The sequence below is a fragment of the Erpetoichthys calabaricus genome, chromosome 1, assembly GCF_900747795.2.
Source record: "Erpetoichthys calabaricus chromosome 1, fErpCal1.3, whole genome shotgun sequence".
Taxonomy (NCBI): domain Eukaryota; kingdom Metazoa; phylum Chordata; class Cladistia; order Polypteriformes; family Polypteridae; genus Erpetoichthys; species Erpetoichthys calabaricus.
Window position 1 is genome coordinate 192,936,643 of NC_041394.2, and position 20,725 is coordinate 192,957,367.

The 20,725-nt window shown below is 37.3% G+C and overlaps 1 protein-coding gene across 2 annotated transcripts in view; it reads left to right on the forward strand.

The window, feature by feature from the left end:
- Positions 1-20,725, forward strand: part of LOC114658490 (chemokine-like protein TAFA-2) — a 636,259-nt gene that overhangs the window by 518,309 nt on the left and 97,225 nt on the right. For both annotated transcript variants that reach the window (XM_028810567.2, XM_051928696.1), the window contains exon 4: positions 20,315-20,439. In XM_028810567.2, coding sequence (XP_028666400.1) covers positions 20,315-20,439 — 125 coding nt within the window. The remainder of the gene's footprint in view (positions 1-20,314; positions 20,440-20,725) is intronic.

Genomic DNA, 20,725 nt, shown 5'->3' on the forward strand with positions numbered 1-20,725 from the left:
TGCATCCAAAGGGCGACCCTACATTGATCTAAATCAGAAGGTGACATGGCTCTACCTACTTTTCAATTTTATTACTGGGCGGCTAATATACAAACTATAAAAACTTGGACATTGACACAAATAGATGAACACACACTAGCTTGGTCTGCAATAGAAACTAAATCTTGCAGTACTTCTTTATATTCCTTGCTTTGTACACAAGGTATCATCAATATACCAACAACCCAATTGTCCTTCATTCACTCACAATATGGAAACAATGTAGGAAGCACGGGAATACTTTATCTGTGGCACCTCTATATGATTACCACTTTTTTCCACCCTCTGAAACTTACAAATTTTTAACGTTTGGAAAATGTATGGGATTGAATTATTTAGGGATTTCTATATAAACAATGTCTTTGCATCCTACGAACATTTACACTCCAAAATTAGCTTCCCATCAACACAATTTTTCCACTATCTCCAAATATGAAACTTTGCTAAATGAAATCTATCCAGTTTTCCTTACCTCCAACCTATTTCTATTCCAGAAGAAATACTGATCAGTCTTGAAGACTCAGACAGCATTTCTATAATATGTAAAACCATTTTAAAGTCCCTTCCTTTTAAAGATCCCAAAGGACAATGGGAAAAGGATCTCTTACTCAACATTTTAGAAAAGGAGTGGTAGGCAGCCATGCACAGAATTCACTCTAGGTCCATATGCCCTAAGCATTCAATTATTGAACTTAAAATCTCTTATCAAGCACATCTGTCTCATTTAAAATTGTCCAAAATGTTTCCAGGGCAAGATCCAACCTGTGAACATTGCAATCAAGCTCCAGCCTCACTATGCCACATGTTTTGGGTATGTTCCAAATTATCATCATTCTGGACCAAAATCTTTAAATGCCTATCAGAGAGCCTTAGTGTCACAATCCCTCCTAACCCATTAACAGCTGTGTTTAGTGTAGTCCTAGATGGGCTTTAACTGGAGAAGGACAAACAACCTGTAATTGCCTTTACTTCACTATTAGCACATAGACTTGTCTTGCTCAACTGGAAGATCCTAGTTCACCTGTTTTAAGTCAGTGGGTAACTGATGTTATATACTATTTGAAACTGGAAAAAAAACAAATTCTTACTTAGAGGATCTGTTCAAAACTTTTTTAAAACCTGGCAGGATCTAATCAATAACAATTTAGATTTAACATTTATAAACATTTATATTAGGGAGATGGACTTTTTTCCCTCTTTATTACTCTTAAAGTTTCTCATGGGTGGGGGATGAATTGAATTTAGTTTTGTTAAGTTCCACTTTTTTGTGTGGAATGTTACGTGCTTTTAATAAATTCAATAGAAGATATTAACATATTCATTTAGCTTGCATTTGCATTATTACTAGCATAAAGATGAACAACAGGGTCACTGTACTGAATGCAGAGTTTAGCTGTTCCTTTACGTACTCTCCTTAAAGAACAGGAGAGAACATCAATGTAAAAGCTGCTAGCGGCAGTCCCCAACTTCTATTGCAAGTGGCCCTGCCCCTTGGCTCAACATACAGAATAATAAAAAAATAGATATCACCTAATCAGTAACTAAAATATTAATAAATACATATAACACAAAAATAAAGGTATTTAGAAAATAAGTCTTAATAGAGAACATAAAAGGTTAAATATAAAGGAAACACACTTAAGCCAGTGACAAAACCCTGGAACCATCACAGAGTGGCTGCAGTGCCAGTGTTATCAGTTGCCCCACCACTTCATTGCTCTCTACTTAGTCTTTCAATCCTTAAAGAAGCACTAAATCAGTATAGCACCAAGACGAATGGGATTGCAATGATGACTATTAGAAGCTGATTGCAGCTAATAAAAAGGGGAGTGGCACAATGATGGCAGAGGGGCTGTGAAGCTCCATATCTGCAATGTCTCAAAATGTTTACCGTTACGGAGTTGGCTAGGTTCAAGCACTGACTGACAATAGAAATTTCACAGTCCAAGTATCTTTGTTTTAAACTTTATAATGAAGTTCAAAATAAAAACTTTTGACACACACGAAAAGAAAAATTCCAAAACACGCAAAAATAAATTTCCTACCTTTGACATTTTAGTTTAAGGCATCTGCCTTTTTATTGTTTTTAAGTAACTATATAACTTTGCTCATCACAATTATAACAAGTTGGCAGGGATATAACATTTACAGTTTACCTTTATAAATTTAACTTATATGAATTTAACACAAACATTTACTCACTAAAAATGGCTCTTACAGGCTGTACGAGACCTTAAGGTTCGGAGTGGTGAGCAAAGAAGGATTTGGTGATACAGTGGGAAACCTCTCACTTAGTCTGGATACTTTGACTTCTCCAGTCTTAGTGGAGAAATATACTTCCCCCTGGAGGAGGCTGGTAAATTTAGAAAACCACTTCTACATGCACATGTACAAAAGCCTAACATGTACCCAACCCATGGGCCACTGACTGTGCCCTCCTTTTTTCTGGAGCTATACACAATTACCCTGTCTCCAGCTTCAGGTGATGCTATATACGTATACAAGCCTGTAAATCAGGTTTCTTCTGCACCAATAAATTGGCTGCAAACTGATAATTGCAAGCAAAATGATGTGCCTGTTGCTGCCTGCATCTCTGGGGTCATTTAATTAAACTTCTGAAAGTTTTCAAATATTTGTTTGATGTTTTATATATTGAAATGTAACATTGGTACATCATCATAGTTCTGTTGCTTGTCACATGATTCCTGACCTTGTGAAGTTATGTCTCTATTTAACATGAGTATGGCACACAGAGTCAAAACTTTTGGGTAGGATTGATTGCGGTTAGGACCTCTTCAACGACATTTTGGATTTTTTGATTTGGTTTTGCTTTCTAGCTTTTTTTATTTTTTATTTGTTTACTTTTTGGCTTTTGTCCTTGCTTGGATTTTTTTACAGTTCTTTTCAGTTTCAGTTCAGCCTCCAACCAGATGGCAAAGGCAAAGCCTTAAAGCCAGTTTTAGTACAAACTGAAACGGAATCATTGCTCAAATCAAGCAATTGTGATAATGATATGAATTGGTCATCAAACGTTGACACCGACAGTGAAACTTCAGCCTGTTTGGTAGAATCTGGCCTGCCAAGTTTCAGTGATGTCCGTATTTGGCTGTGAACTGCTGCTGACAATTCTGCACCTTCTTATTGCCCATTTGCAGGTTACCCCATTCTTAAAATGTCTGATCTTGATTATCTGGACTATTTACAATTTGTCGATGATAGTCTGGAGGGGAAAATCATTGTTGAAATGAACTGATATGCTGAATCATGGTAAACCATTTGTTTGTCTCAGTCACTAGCAGCCTGTTACTGCAGACAAAGTGGGTGCTTGTACTGTAAGTCTCCTGGTCCACAAACCGGTTATTGCAGACACCTATTTTTGGCAAAGTCCTGAGTGAATATTCATTTTCACTCATTACGAAATGTCTGCATTTCACTTATAACAATCACACAGCACCAAAACGGCACAAACTCTGGCATGTATATCAGGAAATCACCAAAAACATGCATTTAGTGTATCTTCCCAATCGTGACATATGAAGTCTCATGGGTTACAAGTGAAGGTTGTCATGGATACAGTACATCACATTTAAATAGGCACGATTTGGAATCAAGTTCTACCTGTTTTGTGAAGCAAGATTTACAAAAGAATCGTACAGCATCTGCTCAAATAAGGCCTGTGTGCATTTTTGACTGTTCCAAAACATATCATATGAAGCACATATACTAAATCTGCATCAGTGGAGCATTGGAAACTAGACTCTCCTGTAGATCCATTTATATTCTAGTCATTATTTCCTCATTAAATGAAGTTTGATTATATAGCAATGTGCTTAAGAGTACAAATACATTAGGGAACTTTATGTAGATGTACTTTGAATTCTGACCCCTCAGATTTATGAATCTGATTGTGCACATTGTAAAAATGCTTTTTTAAATTATTTTTTCATTTAATTTGTAGTATATACTGAACTACATTTTTTACTTCTATCATGTTGCTCTCTCATGTTGTGTCTATGTACTAACTACACTTATTGTAATATATAAAATATTTTGCATATATTAATTTTCTGAGTTTTCACAAAGGTTTACTTACTAATTTAGATATAAGCTTCCTTATCCATCTTAATTTACTGCATATACAAATGTGTACTATTTTTTACTGCAGAACAAATTTGTTATAAAATAACAGAACATAATAAATCAAATGCACTGCAACAAGACTGGCATCCCACAGAGGGTAAATTTCTGTTTATTTTTAATGTCTCCAACTTTCTTGCAAAGCTAAATTTAAACTGGTTACAAAAAAAATTGATTACTGTTAACAAAATTCTTAACATCACACACTGGCAGCTATGCCATACAGAATTTATTATTAAAGGAAAGGTTACTTAATTATGAAATTCAGATACAAAAACAATCAATAAAGTTTCTCTATTATAATTTGATTACATTCATTTGCAAATGTTTTGGCACCCCAGGTACAATTACTTCTTTTGTTCATGTTCAGTGTCAAGAAAAGTTAATCCAACCTCTATAGGGAACAAACAAACATGAGATATCTGGATCCTGTAATGCATGATTCCAGTTTATCTGATGAGTGTAACAAATTCAATAAAATATTAAAAGTGTCCTGTGCAAAGGTTTGGGCATTCAATCAGTTAGTACGTAGGAACAGAGATCTACCCACAGATTTTCAGTAATATTTTAGCCTGGGGCTGTGAAGGCCATTGCCTTAATCTTTCATTTCTTTAAGTTGTTCAAGGTTTATTTTCAGTGTTTTAGATCACTGTCTTGCTGTAATATCCCATTTCTTTTCAGTTCAGTTTTTTTCTTAGGCCAGGTTAATACTTCATGCAATGTGATGCATGCTCCTGCAGACTCTTCTGCTATGCAAGCAGTGTACTGTTTATACTTCTGTGTGTACTTTACATAAATTTGGAAGATTCCACCAGATGGCAGTGCGAGATATCATCTCTGTGAGAAAATGTTGGGCTTCACTGTGTAGTGAATTGCCTGAAACATCCATTAAATTCCCAGGACACCTTGCCACAATATCTCTGAAAAGGATGGATGTTTAATGATTAGATCCATCAATCCAGGGATGCGTCATTCCAGCATGCATTGGGCTTGAGGCAGAAACAATCACTGGATGGGGTTTCAGCTCATAGCAAGGTGAATATAAGAACATACATACACTAGCATCATTTTAGCATCACCAAATCCCCAAACCTGCATGTCTTTGGAAGGAAACTGGAGCACACTCTGGAATACCGGGGCGTGACTCCCTGTGAGACAGTAATGCTACCGCTCTGCCACAGTGACGACCCCACATGTGCAATTATTAACAGTATTCATTATTTAAATGAAGTTAACAATTTATCTGTAAAATGTAATATACATACTTTAATGCATTTCATCATGAAAGTGATATCAAGTATAAATTTAAGCATTCTAAAATGGCAGAGAACAGGAATATCATAAATTTAATGTGTTCTGTGTGGAAATTGCTGCTTGCCACTGTTGTGAGTTCAGGAGGAAGCCCCAGAAGCACGCAGTGATTAACAACTGGGTCAGTTTTAAGATGAAGTTTATGGTGGTCTACTTTAATGATAAAATAAACTATGAGATTAAAGTGGAAATTTCAAGATTAAAGCTGAAAATTCCACTTTAATCACAAAATAGATCTTTTCACTGCGTCCCTAATTATTTTTTCTCTGTGGCTCAAATACACTGCCGTACATTCTGATGCTGTTGTGAAGATGCAAAAAAAAAAAAAAAAAATACGCCAGAGAAGATAGTATGTGAGACCTTTAAAATGTATCGTGTTATTACGATGGGGAATATGTGACATTTGAAAAGTACCACGAATATATTTGTATGTCAGCATTTTGCTTCACCACATCGAACCATTCATTAAACATCGAAGCACACACATCGATCCTGTAGGATCTGCAAAGTGGCTTGCTGTCACATGTTGATAGTAAACAGAGACTCTGATATCACGTTCCAATTTGAACTCATTGTGCACCTGGATTTTTTCCTGGTACTACAACTCGCGTACGCGTCACGTTAATTTTTGAGAACATGCTCACAGGATGTGTCAAATGAACGCTTGGAATGCGTGGCAGCCATGATGCTTGCATGTACAGGTTCTTAGCGTGAAGTGCAAACCGGCCTTTAGATTGTGGGACATTAGCTTCTATGAGTTGATTTTCAGTACAATTCAATCTACCTTTACCCACACAGTAGCTACCGGCTGGCACAAAACATCATATTGAAGTAGATACATTTCCATGCTTACCAATTATCATAATATATATTTTTTTTGTTTCCCCAAAATGACCATATTTTAGGTACTGCAAAAATGCATCTATTACTCATTTGCTCTTATGTAACAAGACATTAACAAAGGCTTCTTTTGGTCTTCATTATACTTACAAAACATCAGTAGATAGCTTATTAATTTTTGTGTATTGTGGCATACTGATGTTAAAATTACTTGTTTATATGAAGGATTCACAGGTCTAATATTAAATTTGTAATATCAAGAGAAATGTGTCTCAGTTAAGCCACCTCAAAGCTCTCCAAAGTGACGTTTTGTTAGTAGGTCACACTGCAGACATGAACAAACACTTTACTGACGCTGTGTAAGTGTTATGAAGATCCAAAGAAGTGTATGTTACGATCTTGTTACATAATAGTAAATGAGTAAAAGATGCATTTTGGCAGTACCTACCTAAAGTGCTATCCCATAACTTACCATTAGTGATTGTAGCCATAGAGTGCAATTTTTGTTTTATCAGACCTCAGCACTTGATTCCAAAATGCCTCTGGCTTAACTAAGCATTACGTTGAATACTTTACTCATTGACTTTTGTGATGAGATCACGGGTAAGTTTTCATTCTGATGACTCTGCTGTAAAGGTCATATTTATGGAAACAATGTTACACAATTGGCTAGTGTTTCACTATTTCTATGCCAGTTTTGGTGAAGCTTCCTATAGGTTCTTGGCAGTTATACTGGAGCTTTGCTTTGCATACCTGAGCAGCCTACAAGCGGTTCTTTCTGAGACTCTTTTAGTCTTCAAAACCTTGCTTTCACTTTCCCTGCTTTGAATTTCCCTAATTTCTGTTTCTTAATGACATTCCAGATAGTGAACATTTTAAGCAGAAATCATTAAGATATTTTTTTAATCCCTTTCTTCTGCCTTGTAAGAGTCAATTATCTTTATTTTTAAATCCTAAGTTATCTGCTTAAAGGAGTCAATGAGTAAGGAGTATTAGCACAACACCCTAAATTGTCCAAAGTACCATAAAATTTAGTAAGCTGTGGAACTGGATTAGGGTGTAACAGGTCAATTATGTTCTGAGACCTAACAAAAAAAATAACATGAGTGGATAAACTGAAATAGTGCTTAAACCTTTTGCCATAACACATTTTAAGTTTTTTTTTTTTGTTAATTCTTTTTTAGTGCAGTAAATAAACAGTAGTTGTGCACTAGAATTTGCAGAAATTTGTCAAGATTGAGTTTAATAGGACCCTGGGTGACCATACTTTTGCACATGACTGAAAGATTACATCTGAAGATTTAGCTGTTGATTAATGAAGGTAGTTTAATCAATTTAAGTTACTTAATCTACTTCACTATGGTACCTTATTCCACATATCTGTACTTTTTGTGTAAAGAAAAGCTTTCTACTGTTTGTGCAAAATTTACTCTTAACCAACCCTAATTCTAGTTGAAGAACATGTTTCAAAGTAACAGCTGCATCCAACACAGTAATTCTGCTCATAATTTCAAGCAGTCCTAACATGTTATTTCTGTTCAAACTGTAAAGATTCAATTCTTTCTTATTTCACATTCCTTATAATTCCAGATGAGGTCTCAGAAGTGTCTTTTACTTAAGTATAGCTTTATTTTACTTATACTCGATATAGCAAACTTCTTATTATGCTTCCTAACTGCTTCAGTAAATAGTCTAGATGTACTTGATGTAGATGATTAGTGCATTATGACATCAGATTTTTTCTCATGAGTTATATCCTCTAATTTCAGACCTCCTCACCATGTATTTACAGAGAATATGTAGAAATTAACTATATTAGTTGTACAAATTCCTCTCCTTTTATCTTGATTAAGTATGCTTCCAACTGTGGGTGGATACAATGATTACAAAAACAATTCCAAAAGTATATAATATAAAATACTCAAACACAAACTATGTGGTTGACATATTAACAGAGAAACATCCTGCACTATGTACAAAAATATACATAATTACCTATCTATAGTTCTCTAGATCAGCTGGTTTGTGATATGATTAGTATACTAGGGGAGCAACCCCCCCTTGCGCCTTTGGCGCCCATCTCCCAGTTGCGGCTTGTCTACTGCTCGCGTTGTGAAGAGTGGGGCTTAATGCACCCCAAGAAGATGCGGAAACCCCCTGTTAAACGGTGATACAATAAGAAACAAATAGTTTTTTTTTTTTGCTCGATCAGCTGCTGGATTGCTGATGCTGCTATTGCCGCCGTATCTGAGCTTGTATCTAGGGCACCGGCTGTGTACAAACTGAAAGATTACGATGGTGAAGAGATCATAGTATACTTTTATGACCCTGAATTGCAGAAAATTAAAGTCGATTCCACAGACGTTTACAGGATCGAAAAAATACTGGCTAGGAAATTTAAGAATAAAAAATGTTAGTCAAATGGCACGGGTGGCCAGAAAAATTTAATAGCTGGATACCAGAGAGCCACGCCCAAGATCTCTAACGGTATACGATGTAACAAAAAAGTTTTTTTGTGACTCTGCCTAGCAACGCTTCCTCAGACATTTTCCCTAATAACACAATTTCCAATTTCACGACAAAGCTTGCTAAACCCATAGAATTAGAAGGTTCTTAGGAAGTTGGTCTAGCAGAAATACAGTACCCACACATGTGGAATATCATAGACAAACCGGATAACGAATTCTATGTTTCAGCTCCAGGGATAAAAAAAATATTACTACATTCCATTACAAAGGTATTCACGATCTACTGTCTTTTATGATTCGACAACCTTAAGCCTACCCACTTTGACAGATGTTGCAATGGGAACTGTCCCTTCTGAGAATCCTGTGAAATTCAGTTATAATGCGGGGGAAAGAAGAGTATACGTGGTACTGGGCAAAAAGGATGAAACTATACACTTAAAAGGACAGCTGGGTCAAATATTAGGAGTGCATCTTGACCAGGACTTGGGGGTTAACTTACAAGGCTCCTTTTCCCGCCGACATCAGGGCTGGCTTTTACACGTTGTACGTGTATGGTGACATGGTATCTCATCAGAGAGTCGGAGACAGCTACGTTTCCCTTTTGAGGTGCGTTCATATACAGGATCGAGCGAATAAAATTACTACCATCACATATGACAAACCTCATTATGCCCCAGTCAGCAAGAATCATTTTGACACAGTGACTATTGAAATAAAGACAGACCAGAACAAAAACATGCCATTTCAGTTTGGTAAGGTGATAGTGAAGTTGCATTTCAGACCCATCAGGCATTGTATGCATGACTGAAGCAATGAGGTCTTACCAGGACCTGACACCTTACATCCAGACCCAAGCTGGTAGTGGCTTACCGGGATTCTCTAGATCACCTACAATGTATGTTGGGGGTATTGAAGGTATATTTTGGAGGTTGTTTAGAAGAGCTTTACCTCTCCTGAAAAAAGGCTTTGACATTGTAAAACCACATATCAAATCCGCTGCTAAAAATATTGTAAAAAATGTGATCACCGGGACTATATCAAGTGCAGCTGGTTGCGTCCGAGAAAAGCGGGAGTGGGCGGGCTTGATGGTAATGAGAAAGATAAAACGCAAGAGACCACAGGGGTCGCGTGAGGGCCTGCCAGTCAAAAAGGCAAGGCGCACTATTTTTACAGCATTTTCTAAACATTGTCAGAAGAAGAAGAACAAGACTAAAGCAAGCAAAAAGAAGAAGAAGAGAAGATGACACAGAATGTCCGAAGAGTGTGTCAAATCTGAACCGGACCTGTTTACTATGCCTTTCACTCAAACAAGTGTAGATAAAAGTATATACGTTAAAATCCCACCTCTCTAGGCCTCTCTAAAGTAGCGCCGCTAGAATTTCTCATAGCTGTAAATGGGGAGGATTACCTTGACTTGAATAACACTCTTCTACACCTAAGGTGCAAAATAGTGAACGCTGACAGGACTAACATAGCTGCTGATGCAAAGGTCGGATTTGTCAACTACCCTATAGCCAGTTTGTTTTCGCAAACGTTGTTGTTACCCTGGGGGACCGCCTAATATTGCAGAGTTCAAATTGTTATCCTTACATAGCTGTCTTAGAAGGCCTGCTAAATTACAGCCAGGAGACTCTTCATTCTCAGTTTGCTACAGGCGTTTTTTACAAAGATACACTTAACAAAATGGAAGAGACAGATTCTGATGGAGAAAACATTGGTTTTAATAAAAGAAGTGCCTATACAGCTGGGAGCAGGATTGTTGAACTTCTGGGGCACATACATACCGATCTCTTTTTCCAGGAAAAATTAATATTGAACGACATAGATGTGAAGATTAAAATGGTTTGGAAATAAGATGAATTCTGCTTAATGTCTGGTGATGCCGAATGTTACAAAGTAAACATAACATCAGCCTCCCTGTTGGTAAAAAAAGTAAAAGTTTCACTGGCCGTGAAATTAGGGCATGCTCATTCCCTTACATCAGCCAATGCTAAATACCCTGTGGAAAGGGTGAATATGAAAGTATTCAGTATGTCTGCGGGTATCTGAGTATGCAATCAAGAAAACCTGTTTCTGGGTCAACTACCAAAGTATGTGGTGATTGGCATAGTTGATAATGAGGCTTTTTCAGGTTCTTATACAAGGAATCCGTTTAAGTTCAAACATAATGATGTAGAGTTCCTGGCTCTGTACATGGACAGTGAACAGATTTCTGCCAAACCTTTCAACCAGACTTTGTAAGCGGCAACAGTGCCAGAGAATACTATAACCTGGTACTGGCCACTGGTAAGTATTTGAAGGATCAAGCTCTGTCTATCACCCGTTCAGAGTTCTCGCAAGGATAAACTCTTTTCGCTTTTGACCTAACCCCCAATCAAGAATGCAGTGATCATTTTTCATTAGTTACAACTGGAAACATGAGATTTGAATTACGCTTCCGCATCCCTCTCCCTCAGACTGTCAAACTAATAGTATACGCAGTCTTTGACAACATCATCTAAATCAACCAGAAACGTAATGTGCTGTATGACTACTAATAAACACCATGAATACAAAACAACAGAACTGCTGTCCCAAGATCCCTACATCGAAACGTATTTCCGCGGGTGCTGGCGTATGATCAATTACCGAAAAAAAATATCGGAGTGCCAGCCATGTTTGTAATATTGACCATGTTTGAATACTCACCGTCAGACCCAACCTGGAGAACACTGGCTGGAGATTTACACCACTGAAGACGGCCATGGAGAGTTTTTTGATTCCTACAGAAATCCTCCTGACTCTATCTACTTCCCGAATGATATTTACCGTTTCTTAAGCAAAAACTGTAAACAAATCATTTATAACAACAGGCAGCTTCAAAGTTAGTTCTTGGAAAAATGCGGTCAACACTGCCTCTTCTTTCTGCATCAGAGAGGAAAAGGACTCCCGTACGCCTCTGTAATAAAAAAGTATTCTGATCATGTAAGCAATAATGATGCTATGGTATCTAAATGTGTTCATTCCCGGCTTCCTTCACTGGGACATTGTTTTTATCGGTACCCTTGCATGCAGAGATCAGAGACCTATAAATATTTCAATAGACAGTTAAAGGATGACGACACTCTGTAATGACATAAAATTGTATTTAATAAACAAACAATTTTACAAATTAATAAGCAATCGAATCCAGTCTTTTTTTTCTCGGTTTCTGTCGGTAGGGGCTGACTTCAGGATAATGAGCAGGGAGGGGGTGGAGTTCTCTCGTTTCATCATTAGGCACAACAGAAAATGGAATGTTGAAACCAGCCATTGCGTTTACAAATTCTTTCCAACAACGCGGACTCTTATGCTCAGGTATTGTATGAGATGCTGTCAGATTACGTACCAAATCCACCATGTTGGAGCTGACCAAAGGTTTACCTTCTAACAGCAGCTCTCCATGGTTATTCCAAAATGCAAGATTGGGATTGACAGACATTTTATGCAAAACAAATTCAACATTTTTCTTTGCTTTTACAGGCACACTTCTCAAAACCTCTTGCCAAACCCGGTCCTCAGACACATTGACTGTTCTAATGTCCCCCTCGACATTTTCTTCTTTTGGTAACATGAATGTCAGACTGTTAGTTTCTTTATTGGCCTTTTTAATTAATGTTAGATATCTCTGCAAGATAGAAGTGTAAAGTTTCACCTTCTCGTCAGCCCCTATAACACAGTGTTGCAGAACGTTTCTCATTTCCTTGTTCAGTTCACTTTCAGTGGCACTCAAGAGATCGTCTGGATTAGCGCTCTCTTGCTGAAAAAGAGACATTTGATGCTGCGGTACAAAATACATTTTCTGAGCGTATTCCATGTTTATGCGTTAGAAGCTAATAAACTAGATATGAAGGGCACAGCGACACTTAAAAGAGCCCCCAAAAAGCTTCCTTTCTGTTTCAAAATAGCTTTCTTCTTTTTTAAGGTTAGTTTTCTGTCACTTATTTTTCGGACGGATGTTTTATGCTTCTTAAGTTGTTTAAACTGTTTGGGTGAAAGAGGTATATTGCCTTTTAAAGTATTACAGGCTATTTCGGACAAAGCATTAATCAAATTGCCAGAAGATGCGTTTAAAAGAATTTTACTGCTATGACAAGAGCAACGGAGTAATTCTGCTTATTCTGACCAACATGCTGACAGAATATGGAACTTTGAATCAGTACAGCTTCTTTTATCTTTTCATGGTGTACACAACCAGCCAATCAGGCAGAAATGGACTGGTTCTTAACCGCAGTTCAACGGGGGGTCTGTGCTTTCAGATCCACTAAGAGATAGCCGTAAGGTATTTTTTGTAGCATTTTCGAAAGCTTCCAAAAAGAACTTAACACTAATCTGCAATTTGTCCCTAGGTTTTTTAAAAAAACGTAATATAATTGGCGTTAAGACTCATCATTCGGCTTTTCTTTCCCTGAAAGAATAAATTTTGAACCAAGTAAATGATAGACAAATTCCGGTGATGAGTATATTTTGTGAAGGCTTTTTCTATTTCATGGCTTTTGCTAGCCGATTCCATCAGATCATCTATAATGACCACATTTATTTTCTCAGGAGGGAGACGTTCGTCATCGCATAAAGACTTTGGGAGCCACTCAATAAATTTTAACTGCTGAAATTTAGCCGATAGCTCATCGTACATTTTCTGCCAGTTACTATAAAACCAAATTATATTTTGAAAAGTCTGAGACACAATATAATTTGAATATTCCAGTAATTTGTTTACATAATAGGATTTACCGGAACAGGACGGACCCAAGATAATTTTAGTGAAGGGATGTTGAAGACATGTATTAAAATCTCTTTTAGTATCCATATGGCCTTGTGGTATAATCCTTTAGGAGAACCCTCTTGTTATACACCACTCTGAATTTCTTCCTGAGTGGTCTGTTTTTTTAAAGTGAAGCGTTTTTTATTTCTATGGATCTGATTACCGTGAACCAGTAACTCTTGAGGAGCTTCATGAGACATCAAAAAATTCTGAACTAGATTGGTTACTGATTCGAGGCTTACAATTTTACCGGTTTCGTGGTTAATGGTAATACCTTTTACCTTCATACTTGTTTTGCCTTGTGCTGTTTTATACCCGTATGTTTTCGGACCACCTGATTTAAATTCTGTAATATAATTACCAGGATTTAACTCACTGGTGAGCTCTCCTAAATGGTGGGATGACCGATTGGGTACATTGGGTGCACATACGGGTACATAGTAGTAAAATCATAATAGTAAATCTGCTCACTGCCCCCGACCTTGCGGTACAATTTTATGGTGTTGGTATGGCCGCCGAATAATGAATCCCTCGGATTTATACATTGAGGGAAACCGCAATGTTTTAAGAAAGTTTGTAGCCTGAGGTTGTGTTTTTTCATTCGTCTCCCAATCGTGCTCTCAGATCACATGCACATCAAGATCAAATTTGGTCTGAAGTATTTCCAATTTTCGCATAAACTTTTGGTACATAACTGCACAAGTCAGGCCGGTTAAAGGATGGATACTGTTTAAATCATACAATTCTGGACAGCCGTTTTAAAAGCAGCCAGCAAATTCAAAGGCAGTCGGAATACCGTTAACTCTGGCATAGCCGTCAAGAAAAAAGGAGCCCTTCTTTACTTCCCCAAGGTTTAGAGCATGCCGAATGTTCAACTTTTCTGTTTCACAGAGATTCAATAACCATTGAATAGATGCATTTGAATAGTTTTTCTGACTGCTAAAGTAATGGTCAGAAGGAATTATACCGATAGATTTTGGTAGCATGCAGTTTTGCCTGTACATAGCCATGCATAGTGAGGCTAGGGTCATACATTGAAATGGGTCAATATTGCAAATTTTGATGACCTCGTCTCTAAATTTAATGCATGCAGTTCTAAGAATTTCGACATCATTTTTACAATAAAAAGCCATCTCTTCTTAAAAACACCATGTTTGACACTCTCATACTAAGTAAAAAGTTATATTTTTTCGTCATCATGCTCTCGATTTTTGATAAACAAACACGACATTCCTTTGGGCGAAATTTATGGGGTTTTGAGGCAGCATACTCTATCAAAGTTTTGTAACACAAGGACACATTTGTTGCAGTGCCGCAGGCTGCTTCCATGTCGTTGGTTTTGTCATTAAATTTAGGAATTGTATGCTGTATAAAACAAAAATAGGGCCGACAGTAACAGTTGCAATCAGCACACTTGATAAGCTCTTCAGGGGTTGGTCTGCAATCGGTGGAGAAACAGACGTTGCAGTGGCCTTCACAGCGATGACTAAGGTTTGAGTGGTAACCTGTGTAGCAGTAGTCACACAAGTATTTTATACCCAGAAAACCCTTTAAATTCAAAATGCAGTAGTAATGGTTATCATGCAAAAACATAAAATATGTTTTAGGGTTTCTACCGCTGGAGCTTTCAAATTTAAAAAATTTTTCTTTTCTGAGGCATTTGTACCAGAGAACAATTTTAATATCTAGCAAGTTTTCAAATTTATGAACGTCCGCAAAGGACACTTTTTCATGCTCAGATAATCCGTCCCTGCTCTGAAGTTTGTACGCTTCACGCATGTATAACTGTGGATTTTGCCTGTACATGTCTTCCATTAGGGTAAGCAGACAAAAGGCAAAACAGAGCTGGTTCCTGTAATTATGAGAAATAATTAAATGCCTCATTTTCTTTCTGACTATTTCGTGATTGAGTAGAGTGGATACCTTGCCAGAACCGTTAGCCCCCTGTTAGGTGCTCTAACAATCTGTATGACTAGCATCAGAGACTCATCTGCTAATACACTCGCGTGACTCTGAAGAAGATTCTCTATCTGTTGAAGAAACTCATCTACACTAATATTAGTTCCAGTCATCTGTACAAAGACACTGATAGGCAAGGAATCAGCATGCAATTCTAACTGAACAACATCATTTGAATTTAAAATAGCCAAAATCCTCACAGGTGGCGCAGTTGTAGTGCTGCTGCTTTGCAGTAAGGAGACTGTGGAAGATTGTGGGTTCGCTTCCCGGTTCCTCCCTGTGTGGATAGCGCTTTGAGTACTGAGAAAAGCGCTATATAAATGTAATGAATTATTATTATTATTAAAAAACTATCCAGAATTCTTTGCAGTGTCTCATGAATACTATTAAACACATCCTCATAAGACTCTAGTTCATAGGCATTAGCGAAATTGAAGGGGTGTCTTATTTCTGTGTTATTAAACAATGGCCTGTCGATCTGAATGTCAGCACTAGAGACAGTTGAGGGGTCGGCCATAACTGTTACGCCTGATGTAGAAGTGGTTGAGGGTTTAGACACGACAGAACCACCAGACATAACTGGTACAACTGAGGATGTTGAAGGGACAGCTACAACTGGCGATGCAACAGGGGCTGAGGATACAGTGACTGAAGCAGAGGGGACAGAGGGGTTAGCTACAGATGTGAATACTGAAGCAGAGGGTTTAGCTACAGATGGGCATACTGAAGCAGTGGGGTTAGCTATAGATGGCAGGACTGGAGCAGAGGAACAAGTTAACAATTAAGTCCATTAGATTAAAAAGTCAACAAGTTTAAAGTAGAAATGCAAAATGCTGTTTGCAGTAGAACCTATCTGTGTTAATTTACGCATGACATTTCTGACAGACCAGACCACAGAGAAAGAATCCATGCTATGGTCTTTATATCAAGTAAAAGAGAATCTATAGCCATTTTCATTTTCTACAAAGCAAAATGTATCTTAATTAGAGATAAGGTAACAAGGTATTACCTCAGAGTTCTTTGTATTCTCAAGGAAATATGGAAACAGTGTAGATAAATTTTAATTACCTTAATTGGTCTTATGTCCATACACATCCTGAAAGCATTTATATTTTGAAAATATTTATTAGCTTTCCTTGGTTAAACCACTTATACAAGTGCAGTTTGAAAACTAATTGAATATTTTTCAACAGAAAAATAATTAAAACCTGCTTTATTATGCATATGTGTGCAGTATTCAAATTCCTACAGGACATAACATTTAATTTGCATTTTAGAATTAATTTCAGATTAATTTGTTAAATTAAAATGCACATTTCTAGTTATTACCACACTTTGGATTGAAAAAGAGGCTCCTAAAAGCAGAGGTTAGAGCACAATCTGTTGTTGTCCGTTGGCTGGGCAAAGATTCAAATTAATCTAAAGATGCTGGACAGGCTAATGTATAGTAAATGGGCTAACAGAAGAGGGAATAAAACCTGTAGAGCACAGGTGAACTCTTGTAGTTGTTTTCTTTTGATTGTCACATTTACACCTAATACAAATATAAATTACTTTTTTATTAATCTTAATTACCGAGGATTTGTAATCCCTGCATGAGATCTACATTGACATCAATTCTAAATCTATTTCTTAGCTCAACACAAATTAATTCCATAAAGCCTTCATTAACTATTATTTACTTTGCTCTTGGTAAAATGTTTGGAAATAGTACAGGTGAGAAGAATAATAAAATACCAAATGTCTATCCATTCATACTTGGAAACCTCTTTATTGTGGTCTAGGATGCTGGAACCTGGAACCTCTACTGACAAGGAAGAATACCTAGTAGGCATCTTCAACAAAAGGAATCCAGCTTCATCACACTGTACATTAAATGTCAAAATGAGGCATCGTCCCTCTTTTCTTTGATTACGTTGTCGGAGATTCTTCTTCTTCTTTCGGCTGCTCCCCAGGAAGGGCATCTGGTGTCAAATTTTATCAAATCAACATGCGGACAACAATACAAATGTCAGAGATTACAGTTCAGAAAACCAGTTGCTCTGGAGTAACCCTTATCAAATGGCCTTTCTTTTAACACATCTGCACAGAGTAAATGTAGTCCTGTGATTTCAATCAGAATACAGATAAGAAGTTATATCTATGAAATCCTCAGTACCAGCCATTCTTTTTCTTAACCCACTTATTCCATTGTTGGATCACACAATGCCAGACAATTTTGGAAGCACTTAGTACAGGTAAGAAACCAAACCTCGCCAGAAGGCATACACATACACACAAGCATAGTCACTGATTTGGGCCTGTTCTATTCTGAGTATCACTGGGATGTAAGAAGCAGCTGAAACACCTAGAAAGCATACAGAATGCAAAAATATTGAGAATATTTGAACAAAATCCAGAAAAAGATAGTGAGTGAGCTCGGATTTGAACACACATTTAGCAATAGAATAAAGGGTGAATTTAGGAACTGAATAAAATCCAAGTTTTTTTTACGCCTAGTCCAATATAGCATTTCTTACCAACATGATAACTTTCACCTTAATACAGTAATGGCACAGGCACACATTGAAAAAATTGTTTTGATTATTTCATGTGATTTTTATTTCTTCTTCAGAGCTGAATTCAAAACTGAAAACCATTTTTCTCCCTCACATAATATGTTTTCACTCAACACATTTTTAAGATGTCAATTGTTTCGTACTACAATTGATTAAATATCAGTGTTTTATTTTTGATAATTTGTTTGAATGTAATATTTTGTAATATTAAAAGCTATGCTTAAAGCAAAATGATTATTTTATTCAATAATAAGGTCAGAATATAGCTGGAATTGAACACGGTGATAAATCCCAGCTGCAGGTAGCTGACACATCTGGACCAGGCCTTCTCCCTTCAATGATTTAATTCACTGGACTACAGCAAACGTACCTCAGAGAGACTCAGTCAGTGGATCAGTGCACTTGTAAATGATCAGTAGAGAGTTTCTTTTTTTGCTATAATGTTAATTCATATAATGGCCTTTGGAGGTTGGGTGAGCAGTCCTGATGTTTTTTGCTACGTTGGTGGAAAGTTTATAGTAAAAAAAAAAACATATTTTATGAAAAAAGCTTAGAAAAAAAAAGCTTTAGAATTAAACATGGTGACATGATAAGCAGTTGGCCCCTCACAGAATCTCCTCTTATTGTGTGAGGAACTAAGCCATTGAACAGAATGTAAGAAGAAGACTCTTGCTTTTAATATTCTGATGATAGGAATGGAAAGAGAGCCTAAAAATCATAGTGACAATTGTTATTTTTTCCTGCAAAATTCAGGGATATAACAAAGAGAATCAAAAAGAAATTGTTTTCCTAAACTTCCATCTGAAATAAGATCAAAACAACATGGACCTGATGTACTATACCAATCCCTGCTCCACTTGACAGTCTTGATTCTGTAGAAAATCACTCAGAGGGAGAAAGTACTTCAGGTGACGATAAAGAATTTGTCACAAATTTTCAAGTAATGAGCCACAGCCATTCACTCAGGATGAACATAATCATTTAGTAAGAGAACTAGGCCTTCCCAAAGATGCTTCAGAGCTCTTAGGGTCCTACTTAAAAGATAAAAACTTACTACATCCAGACACAGCCTTCTCTTGGTTCCAAAATGGAGAAGAAGCATTTGTAGCATATTTCAAGGAAAAATTAACCCTTCTGCCTAGTGCAGAAACTTGGCAGAGATTACAATGCAAAATAATAGAGACGATTTATAGATCCATCTAAGAAGAAGCCTAAAAGGAGTACTTCTTCATAACAGTAAAACATATTCATCAATTCTTGTTGCTCATTCTGTGCATTTGAAAGAAGCTAATGGGCTTTCTGATTTTTTGTTTACCTATCACACAAAGACAGTGTCCTCTTATTGCAGAGTACTGTTTTATTTACTAATACTATTGTATTTCTGAGGTGGCAGTGATAGATAGGCCATCTTGCTCTGTGAAGAGGATTACTTTTGTTCTGTTTTTGAGCATTGTATCTACTCCATTTTTTCTAACACTCATTGAATGCCGAACCTATCTGGAAAAAGGTCTCACTTTGAATTGCATTTCCCAAGATTTCTTCCATTTGTTTTGGCCCCCACCAGGATTTTTTTGGGGAGGTTCTGGTCTTCTTAAGGTGTCAAGCCTTGTTAAAAAAACAGGGCCTGTTAAAGTCCATTGAGACATTCCTTGTGTGAGGTGGAGCTCAGAATTCAAGATTCCCCACCGCAAAATAAACATTGTGACAGACGGCTGGGACCCTTGCCTGGTCAGGACGCCTCCACGCTGAGAGCACCGGGACAGCAAGTGTGTCCAGAGCATTACCTCCTCTGGAAATGTTAGATGGGAGCCCACTGGGTTGCAGCGGTACCTCGGACGCCTGCAGGACTTCATGAGAGTTGGAGTCAGTACAGCCTTGTTGGCGGGTCCTGCCAGGGGGTGTTACAATTACTGCTGAGCCCTGGAGAGCAGCTCTTCCATCACACCCGGAGGTGCTGCCAAAAACAAATCATCAGACACCTGGAGCACTTCCGGGTGCCCTATATAAGGGGCCAGCAGACACTCCGGGAGCCAGAGTTGGGAGGGGGAGGATGAAGCTTGCTGAGGAGGAGTTGAGGAGAAAGAAGGACTGAGAGATAAAGAAAGAGAAGAGATTTAGAAACAAAGAAGAGAACATATTTTGTTATATTATCTTATTTTCTGATGTTTTACAATTGTTACATACAGATACATGGTCTGATTTAGGATCTTTTCTTCTAGCCTCAATTGTAGAACAGAAGTGGTGGTGTCAAATGCATCCCTGTCTGGATGGAGAAGAATGCAAAGTTCTTCCAGATCTCAAAGGATGGAGCTGTGCTACAGGAAACAAGGTTAAAACAACAAAGGTATGTCTTTCCATCTACATACTGTAATATGCTTGTAAAAATGGAACATGCAAGACTGTTCAAAATCAGGCAGAGGAGTGACAGGAGGAAGAGGAATTTATACTGTGGGAAACAAACAACTGGAACACAAATGATACTGATGATTAACAGAGAACTTAACACATGTCACCAAATCTTTAACTTTAGTTGATTAGCATGTTCCACTTTGTCACAGTCTGTAATTCTGCTATTGCATTAAAGTATAGCACATTATAAAATAATTTTGTGAGCTTACAGTGTTGCTGTA